An 11,096-nucleotide genomic window follows, 5' to 3' on the forward strand; every position below is an offset into this window, starting at 1 on the left:
AGATACCATTCCATACAATACTCTAGGACAATTTAAGTTGCAAATTTATAAGGTTTTACCTAGAATTCCCCTATTGGGCCCCACCCCTACTAGCCCCACGGGGTTGTCCAGAGCCAAAAATTTATACAAGTTTCAGTTCCTTATTCTCCCAAGGATATTTCTGAGCAAAGAATTTGGTTACATTTCATGTTGAACTCTATGACTCGTAGCGTTTTTAATAGGATTTTACCATCTATGTCCCCTATTGGGCCCCGGCACCTCCAGCCCCACGTGGGGGCTAGGTGCCACAAATTTATACAAGTTATGTTTCCCATTGCCCCATGGATGTTTATGGACCAAATTTTGGTTGACATTTCCATTCCAGAAACTCACTATGACAACGTTAGCGATTTAAAAGGGATTTACCTTTATTTACCCGATTGCGGCCCGCCCCTCCTGCCTCAAACACGGGGGGGTCAGAGCCAAATTTTTATAAAAGTTCTGTTCCCTTTCTCCCAAAGGATGCTTTGTGGCAAAATTTAGTTAATCATTCCATGTAAGAAACTCTAGGACTAGTAGCGATTTAAAGGTTTTACCTCTATTTCCCCAATTGGGCCCCTGAACCTCCTGCCCCCGGGGGGGCGTGGCGGAGACCATGGGGTCAGTGCCAAAATTTAATAACAAGTTCTCTTCCCCTTCCCCCAAGGATGTTTGTGGCCAATTTTTGTTACATTCATTCAGAAATCTCATGGACATGAGGAGCGATTTAAGAATGGATTTTACACTTTTGATTTACCACTTATGGGGCCCCGCCCCTCCCGCCCCGGGAGGTGTCAGGAGCACATATATTTTTTACAAGTTCTGTTCCCTTCCCCCAAGGATGTTATCTGGCCAAATTTGGTTAACAATCCATGCGGAAAACTATATCGGGACGTAGACGATTTAAAGGATGTTAACCTCGATTTCCCACTTATTGGGCCCCACCTATCCTACCCCAGGGGTGTCAGGAGCCTAAATTTCATACAAGTTCATGATTCCTCTTCCCCCAAGGCGATGTTTTGTGGACCAATTTTTGATACAAATCCATGTTTGATACTCTAAGACTAGGTAGGCGATTATGATAGAATTTAACTCTATTTTCCCCTATTGGGCCCCCGCTTCCTACTGCACCCTGAGAGTCCAGAAGCCAAAATCTTATACACAGTTCTGCTTCCCACCTTGGACCAAGGGATGTTTGTGGCCAACAGTTAGTTACAATCCATACAAGAACTCTAGACAATCTAGAGTAGCAATTTAATAGGGATTATATTACCTATAATTTCCCTATTGGGAGCCCACGTCCCTCCTGTCCCCGTGGGTGACCAGAGCCTAACAATTTATTATCAAAATCTCAGTCTTTTATCTTCCCACGGATTATTTCTGGCCCTTATTTGGTTACTTTCATGCAGAACTCTATGATTCGTAGCGAATTAAGAAGATTTTTCCTTTTCTTCCCCTAGTGAGGCCCCACACCCTCCTGCCCACGGGGGGCTTTGAGGACTAAATTTTATTACAAAACAGTTCGTTTCCCCTTACACCATATGACGGTTTCTGGCCCTAAATTTGGTTTAATTCCATGTAGACCTCTTGATGACAAGTTGCGTTTTAAAGGATTTACCTATTATTTCCCCTCTATTGGGCCTCCTACCACTCCTGGCACCAGGGGGGGTCAGAGACCTACAATTTTTACAAAGTGTCTGATTCCCCTTCCTCGCACAAGGGATGTTTGTGGCAATATTTTGTTACTATCCATGTAGAAACCTCTAATAGGGACTCGTTAGCGATTTTTTAAACGGAGTTCCTCTCTATTACCCCTATTCGGGCCACGCTTCTTTCACTGCCCCCAGGGGGTGTCTAGAGCTCAAAATTTATACTACGTTATTGTTTCCCCTTCCCAAAGGTTGTTTGTGGCCCAATTTTGTTACAATTTCCATTCAGAACTCTATGGACAAGTAGCGATTTAAGGAATTACTACCTATATTCCCGACTTGGGCCCCGCCCTCCCGCCCCGGCGGTGTAGACGCAAATATTTATAAAAGTTCTGTTCCCCTTCCCCCAAGGATGTTTGTGGCCAAATTTGGTTTACAATCTTGTAGAGAACTCTGTTGACCAAGTAGCAGAATATACAGGATTTACCTCTAGTTCCCCTTTTGCGGTCCCCGCCGCCTCCTGGCCCCCGCGGGGTGTCAGTGCCAAAAATTTATACAAGTTCTGTTCCCCATCTCCCCCTAAGGATGTTTGTGTGCCCCCAATTTTTGGTTACAAATCATGTAGATACTCTATGGACAAGTAGCGATTTTAAAATGGATTTACCTCTATTTTCCCCTTATTGGGCCCCGCCCCTCCTTGCCACCCGGGGGGTTCAGAGCAGCTATATTTATACAAGTTCTGGTCCCACCTGTACCCCATGGATGGTTTGTGGACCAAATTTTGTTAAATTCCATTTCAGAAACTCTATGATCTTGTACGCCGGATTTAAAGGAATTGTACCTATATTTCCCTTATTGGGCCCCGCATTCTCCTGCCCCCGGAGTGTCAGAGCCAAATTTTTATACAAGTTCTGTTCCCCTTCCTCCATAGGATGTTTGTGGACTAATTTTGTTACATTTCCATTCAGAACTCTATGGACAAGTAGACTGATTTTAAGGACTTTAACCTATAGTTCCCCAATTGGCCCAGCCCCCGCCCTCTACTGCCCGGGGTGGTGTCAGTGCACAAAATTTTATACATGTTCCGGTTCCCTTCCTCCACTAGGGTTGTTTGGTGGCCAAATTTGGTTATCAATCCATGGTAAGAACTCTATGACAAAGTAGCGATTTTAAAGGATTTTACCTTCTATTTCCCTTATTGGGCCCGCCATCTGCCCTCTCCTGGCCCCCCCTCCCACCTGGGGTAAAAAAATTCAACAAGTTAACTAATTTAACTAAATTCATGGATATTGTAAACCAAGTGTATCTAAACAATGTACCAACCTATATGAAACATCTGGGAGTTCATCAAATGAAAAGAGCCAGCGAAGAATAAAGCTGCTGGTCTTGTTTTGTCGAGGAAAAGTAGGAAGCCAACAAACATATCCAGTGTCAGACCACCAATGTGCACTATATACAGGTCTATCTGTTCATTTGTCAACAGCAACCTACAACAAAATATAGCTGATCAAGGGCAGTAACTCTGTTAGGACAACCTACAACAAAATCAAGCTGGTAAGGGGCAGTAACTCTGTTAGGACAACCTACAACAAAACAAGGACATAGTCATTCAGATCCCCCGCCAATAGAGAGCTAAATCAATTAATGCATTAATTTTATATGCTAGTAAGAGTATAGGGAAAGTATTTTAAAACCCAACTGCAATTGACGAATATATATAAAACATATTTATGCTTTTTTTAACAAAGTGAAACCAACTTTGAAAACATTTGCTTCTTTGAAAAATACCAGAATTGATCTTAGCTTTAACAAAGTTCAGCAGCTAACAGTGCGATTTTTGATTTGTTTTAAACAGCGACGAGTTACATAGGAATTAAGTGAATGTTCATAGTAATTGAGTTTGATATATCTGAGTTTTACTGCATGCATATTAAATAAAAAGTAAAGCATAATACAAAATAAGAAGTCCTACATAAAATGTGTCTATGAAGTTTCATGGAAATATCTCTGCTGGTTTTAGAGTTGTGGTCCGGAAACGATTCTTACACAAAAATCTGCCATTTTCAGCAATGTTTCCATGGTTACAGAAAAAAGTACAAAAAGTGAAAACCTTAAAATAGCAAAAGGCATTACAAGACCATAAGACCAATGTGTCTATGAAGTTTCGTGGAAATATCTCCTCTGGTTTTAGAGTTATGCTCCGGAATGAACCTGGTACAAAAATATGATATTTTCAGCAATGTTTCCATGGTTACGGAAAAAATGCATAAAATGAAAACCTAAAAATAGCAAAAGGCACTACTAGACCATAAGACCAATGTGTGTATGAAGTTTCGTGGAAATATCTCTACTGGTTTTAGAGTTACGCTCTGGAAACCATTCGTACGGACGGACAGATGGACTGACAGATGGACGGACAGACGGACGGACAGACGGAACCCATTTGTATATCCCCCGCCAACTTCGTTGGGCGGGGGATAATAAAGCTGGTCAGGGGAAGTAACTCTGTTGGACAACTTAAAATAAAATATAGCTGATCAAGGGCAGTAACTCTGTTAGTATAGCCTCCAACAAAATATAGCTGGACAGGGGCAGTAAGAGTGGACACCAAGCACAAAATAGGCCTATTAAAGCAGACTCTTCTTGACTTCTTGTGCCACTTCTAACAAAATCTGGTCCAACTCTTCATATTGTTTTGTGAATGTAGATTGATGCTTACTTAGATTCTGGTTAAGCTTATACTTGGTTAACGGTACACAGAAACTGTTAAATACGGCTGCACCCTTTCAGCTTTTTGCTAAGCTTCAACCTTTCATTTGATCTGAAACCTTATCAGAAGAATGTTGTCTAGCTGTATTTATTCGAATACATAACATTTGACTTGACTCTTGGTAGTGTAATATCAAGCATCTGCTTGAATGCAGCTAACCCAAAAATAGATCATTTAGGGCAGTAACTCTGAGTAAACAGCCCACATCAGAATACCTCATCAGGGGCAGTAACTCTGAGTAATCAGCCCACATCAGAATACCTCATCAGGGGCAGTAACTCTGAGTAAACAGCCCACATCAGAATACCTCATCAGGGGCAGTAACTCTGAGTAAACAGCCCACATCAGAATACCTCATCAGTAACTCTGAGTACACAATCTACAACAAAATATCTTATCAGGGGCACTTACTCTCTATAGTCTTACAGTAGAATCTCATCAGGGCTTTGAGCTTGTTAGTAACTATTAAAAGATGACCTACAACAATACTTTTAAGCATTGGCAAAATAAAAATGCTATGTGGGAATACTGTCATAATGAACATGTATGATCATTGTTTTGAAAGGTTGTATCAAGAACATAGTTCTTACCTGAAAGGATCAAAGACCCATTGATTGGACAGGTTCTGCATTGAGTATCCCATCATCCAATCCATGTCCAGTTTCTTTAGGCCCGCAATAAAATACACCAGAAATACCTGTATAAAATAAACAGATTTTCAGTTAGGCCAGCAATAAAATACACCAGGAATACCTGTATAAAACAAACAGATTCTCAATTAGGGCAGTTTGATACACAAGTAAGATTTACAATATTTAAAATTGAAAATTAAAATATCTGGCAGTTAATTTCAACATTACATGAATTGAATACGAAAATGCATGAGTCAATTTTTGCAACAGAATATTGACACATGCAATTCTGAAACCATCTTGTCAACTTATCAACATTTGATTACAAGGGTTGGATATCGGTACCCGATACTGATACTGGTACCTTCCAGCTTTAAAAAGTATCGGTATTTGGAAATAATACAACATGTAAAAATGACTAAATAAAGGAGACAGGCACTGTGTGTAAGAACATGTTATTCAAGTCTTGGAATTCTGTTCTAAAATGTAAAGTCTGCACAACATCTTGTGCATTAGCAATGTTAAATCAAATGAAATTGATATGTAGTATTTTAGACAACCAGTATTACAGTATATTTCTTCAAAAGTATCAGTGTCAGCATCGTTAAAAAATAACAGTATTGTTTCATAGGTATGGTATCGTACAGTTTAACAGTATCCAACCCTATTGATTACTTTTCATCACTACTGTTATATTAGTACGTACCTGACACCTGAGTAGGGTATAGTTCCACAGAGGCACATGACTGTTCCTTATCTTAGGCCTCAGAAGTCCGTCCAGTGATCTGAGCCCACAAAACAACAACTTACAATTCAGAGAACTGACACTAAAGTATAGCCTTGTTAGAATTATAATAAAACCGTTAATGTTCTGCCATAGAATCTGTAACCAGATAGCATTAATGCCCGTAACACAAATATGAAGTTTCATTGACATGCTACCGGTATGTACAATGGTTCAAAATAGCGCAGAGTGACTGACTTTTTCTTCCATACTTGACAGGGTTATTCTGTGCTTGTAAAGGAAAAGATGCTTTAACTAAGGTAGGAAAAAGACCGTTCACACGCACTAGACATGCAGTGCCCATTGTTGATGGAGTCATTTAGTTTAATGCCTTATAACGTAGCTGTGGTGACACTATGATATTTTTTTCTAAACAACTGAAATTTCATCATTTTTATTTGTTTGCGTATGGGAGAAAAGAATACATAGGTCTGTCAGGTGGACAGTGTTATCTCAGTCCTTGTGATGGATTTCAGTAAGCCTTATGTTTGTCAATCAAAATCTTACACTCAGGTTGAGGTATCCCTGTCCACTAACAGACCCATGTAAGATTCTAGTAATGGCGCACACCCCTAAAATGTCTTGGCTAAATTGATGTAAATAATGTTGTGGCCACAAAATAGTGTATTTATACATGTATAATAAATAATAATCATTAAAATTTCTGAGTCCTCATAGATTTGTATAATACTGCAGTAGAACATAAAGTCAACGTGATAGGGGCAAAATGAACTAACAGAGAAATGAGTGACACTAGTATAACACCTGTATCTGTTGCCGTCACAAAGCAGCAGTATGAATGCCATGAGACCGTAGAGATAGGAGTGATTATTCCAGCTCGTCTTGTCCAACAGGAATATGTACCAGTAAGTCATGAGGAACATCACACAGCTGATTCTGTACAGAAATCCGAGCATGATCCCCACGGCACCTGAAATGTCACCAGGAACATTATAAACATAAAGTTAATTCCTTAGGAAACTGAGGCATGATCCCCACAACATCTGCTGAAATGAAAAGGTTCTAATAAGACGAAATTATTACAAATCCATACCTTTTTGTGTACTATTGGTTATTATCTGTGCCTGGGCAACTGAAATCAAGGCCTCAAAAAGGGGAGAGGGACGCTTATAGGGACGTGGGCACTTATTGGGTCGAATATGGTATGCTCCTGTCATCCATACAAATTTATGAAATGGCTGCCTTTGCTTTTACATTTACGGATATCAGTAACACTTTATATCCTCTCCTCTCCCTTTTGTGGTTGAGGCATAAAAATATGATGACATTTAAAACAATGCCTACACACCCAACAACATGATGAAGTAGATGAAGTACATCCATTCAATGGGGAGAGGGTGAAGCCAGTCAAACAAAGGGAAATAACAGGTAGAGTTGTCTCCCCATCGATTATCCACCACGGCCATACCTCTCTCCTGTGGGATGTCGATCATCATCAATAGACCTATCAAAAACACAAGACAAAACATGCAGTTGGTCAATAAATAGGACACTAAGGTATAGACTGAATTTGATTCCTTAAATAAGATTTATTTACATCAGAAGCTGATAGACATTTTGGAAACATTTACAAATGGCACTAGTCAGTGTGGCTCCAAATATGTAGAATTTTTAGAGTTAATAGTTATGCATCGTCAGAGACCCATTGGTGATCGCACTACACTTACATGGGTGATCGCACAACACTTACATAAATGATCACACACACTTACATGGGTGATCGCACAACACTTACATGGGTGATCGCACTACACTTACATGGGTGATCGCACAACACTTACATAAATGATCACACAAACTTACATGGGTGATCGCACAACACTTACATGGGTGATCGCACAACACTTACATGGGTGATCGTACTACACTTACATGGGTGATCGCACAACACTTACATGGGTGATCGTACTACACTTACATGGGTGATAGTACTACACTTACATTGGTGATCGCACAACACTTACATTGGTGATCATACTACAATTACATGGGTGATCGCACAACACTTACATGGGTGATCGCACAACACTTACATGGGTGATCGCACAACACTTACATGGGTGATCGCACAACACTTACATGGGTGATCGTACTGCACTTACATGGGTGATCGCACAACACTTACATGGGTGTTCGCACAACACTTATATGGGTGATCGTACTACACTTACATGGGTGATCTCACAACACTTACATGGGTGATCGCACAACACTTACATGGGTGATTGCACAACACTTACATGGGTGATCGCACAACACTTACATGGGTGATCGCACAACACTTACATGGGTGATCGCACAACACTTACATGGGTGATCGCACAACACTTACATGGGTGATCGTACTGCACTTACATGGGTGATCGCACAACACTTACATGGGTGTTCGCACAACACTTATATGGGTGATCGTACTACACTTACATGGGTGATCTCACAACACTTACATGGGTGATCGCACAACACTTACATGGGTGATTGCAAAACACTTACATGGGTGATCGCACAACACTTACATGGGTGATCGTACTACACTTACATGGATGATAGCACAACACTTACATGGGTGTTCGCACTACACTTACATGGGTGATCGTACTACAGTTATAAGTGTAGCATAGCATAGTGTGATCATCCCTGGGTCTCTGACGATGAAAACTATGTTGATATATTTGAACTTACTTACCAAACATAAATCTCGTAACTCCTAAACTTGCAGAATCTGTTGGTCGACACAAGAGTTTCACTATGGAGAAAAAGGATGACAGTTCATATAAGTTAAATCCAAACACTGCTGCAAACATTCCTTCATTCTCACCAGATTGGCCTGGGACGGCTGACTGTTTGAGAGTTTCTTGCTTGTCTGACTGTTCAGGGACATTTTTGCTCTCTGAGTATCTCACCTTGGTCCTTCCCCTGTGTCTCAGGTTGTTAGGCTGTGCCATGGCTGTGTGTGTGTCACTGTGAGAAATAAAACCTCATAAGATATAAAAATACATAAATAATTCAGTTAAAATGTAATACTGGTAATGATACTCTCAGCTTTTACACCCTCTCCTTCAAATAACCCTGCTGTAAAATCAAGTCAGAAACTAATCCTCCTTTCCCTGTATGATATCTAACTGGAAACAAACTAAACTGTACTTATGAACATCTTATCACTTCCTGTTCAACTACAGACCAATCCTGTTAATTCCTACATTATTTCTTAAACAAAAAGCATGTATGTCATTTCTCTTTGAAGAAGTTTACCACTTGAAGATACACAACACAATCGTCCTCTTACAATGCTCAATATAACACATTATTGCTGTAACAAGTGTACTGTAAGATTTGTGTTAAAATGCTCACCAAATAAAATCAGATATTCCTGTTATAATACCAGTGATATCTGTGTTAAATGGTCACCAAATACAGCACAATATTCCTGTGCCACATTATACTGTAATGTGTGTGTCTGTGATAGACTACTTACCACCGTGTGGTCAGACAACACCAAGCCTGGTATTGATTGAGGATGGTCTACATCTCCATCATACTTGTAGGATTTCTATCTGTCAGATAAATCAACAAGATACCTTACTATATTCTGAATCAACTAATATCATCAGGTTATATTTAACATGACCACATCACACACACACTTTGAATATAATTTTGATACAAACTGAAATTTATTCATGTCAAGGCCAACATGATTTTTTTTCCTTTGAGGCAATTTTCCTTTGGGGCAAGAGAAATTGCATTAACTCTATATTTCAATTAAAAACCAGCAAATGTGAGAAGGTTAGGGTGAATTTTTCATCAAGGTATAATACCTTCCTCTACCTCAAGATGTCTGTACCCAGCCATGTAGGGGGAGACAACCCTAATCCAACCACAATATCTCAGTACCCGTGGGCCAGTTATATAGGGGGAGATAATTCTTACTCAATATAACAATAATCTATGATGTCAGTACCCAGTCATGCACTAGGGGGAAACAACTCTTTCCCTATCAAAATAGATATTTAAGGGGGGGGGGGGGGGTAAATCATCCACTTAGCACGATATGTCTGTATCCAGTCAATGAGTAATGTGTAAGGGGAGACAACCATTACTCCATTACAATATGTCAGTACAAAGTTATGAAGGGGGAGACAATCCTAACCCAATCACATTATGTCTGTACCCAGTCATGTAGGAGAATGAAATTCTTACACAATTAAATGTGTCTGTAACCAGTCATATAGGAGCAGAAGAAACATATTATATACATAAGCTTATTCCTTCATTGTCTTTGTTGACAGGCAAGAGGGACCTTCGGTTTTCAGGCATTTTCCCTTGACTAATATTTTTGCATTAACACAAAAATTGATTATATCATGGTTTGATGTGATCAGTTTTCCCGATGTTATTTTTATAATTTTTGAAAGCATGAAAACATGCAATTTCAACTTTTTTATTTTTTTTCGAAAATCAGACATACAAAACCGGGAGTGCATTTTGTTTAAGTAGAAGAACAGGCATAATACACGTTCCTGTCGAGTACCCCGACCAGGAATCGAACCAGGGTCTCCGGCATGGAAATCTACGGCTCTACCAACTGAGCCAAAGAAGCATGCTCCGTCAGCTGAGTGAAAGAGACCGTATTTAACACTATGTACAAACCACAATGACCCGCTCCTTTTACATCTATAGTCGTGTGCCAAAAGTCTTCGTAATTTTTATTTTACCCAATTTTGGCATACTTGTAGAGAATTATCTACACTTTCAGCTAACAATATTTAAATAATTTTCCTTTATGCACTTTTTGAGAAAACCGTATTTCATTACCACGCAATACTTTTTCGTTGCCATTTTGGTAAAAACAAAGAAGGAAATGACTTCATAAGTCAAGTGTAAGTAGTGCACAAAAAAAATACATATTTTGAAAACAAAATATCGGAATATTGTACAAATACTATGAGCTATAATCTTACCTCATTGTTGGAGTATCAAACCATATGAAAATTACTGAACTTTTATAACATATCAAAGTTATTCTGTTGTATTTAACTATTTAAAAGTTTATCTTAAAAAGCAAGCGTGTAAAGCTGGGTCTTACCGAGAGCATCCAATTCAAACAGGTGTCCCGCGCCGCTGATGCTTCACCAGACTTATTTTACTTCCCTCTTTCCGCATTTTGTTTGAAATCAATAAGGAAGTGACTGATGGAACTATAAAATCCAAACCGGAGAGTT

At 39.5% G+C, this 11,096-nt stretch overlaps 1 protein-coding gene across 2 annotated transcripts in view; it reads right to left on the reverse strand.

Moving 5' to 3' along the window:
• Window positions 1-11,096, reverse strand: part of LOC138323228 (vitamin K-dependent gamma-carboxylase-like) — a 32,438-nt gene extending 21,342 nt beyond the window's left edge. The window contains exons 1-8 of one of the 2 annotated variants that reach the window (XM_069267653.1): window positions 10,961-11,096; window positions 9,350-9,428; window positions 8,561-8,835; window positions 7,163-7,318; window positions 6,619-6,784; window positions 5,776-5,854; window positions 5,028-5,134; window positions 2,991-3,154 (exon numbers count right to left, since the gene is read on the reverse strand). In XM_069267653.1, coding sequence (XP_069123754.1) covers window positions 2,991-3,154; window positions 5,028-5,134; window positions 5,776-5,854; window positions 6,619-6,784; window positions 7,163-7,318; window positions 8,561-8,819 — 931 coding nt within the window. In that variant the 5' untranslated portion in view covers window positions 8,820-8,835; window positions 9,350-9,428; window positions 10,961-11,096. The remainder of the gene's footprint in view (window positions 1-2,990; window positions 3,155-5,027; window positions 5,135-5,775; window positions 5,855-6,618; window positions 6,785-7,162; window positions 7,319-8,560; window positions 8,836-9,349; window positions 9,429-10,960) is intronic. The other variant, XM_069267654.1, reaches the window with a different exon arrangement.

The sequence above is a fragment of the Argopecten irradians genome, chromosome 5 (assembly GCF_041381155.1).
Source record: "Argopecten irradians isolate NY chromosome 5, Ai_NY, whole genome shotgun sequence".
In the NCBI taxonomy this organism is placed as follows: Eukaryota; Metazoa; Mollusca; class Bivalvia; order Pectinida; family Pectinidae; genus Argopecten; species Argopecten irradians.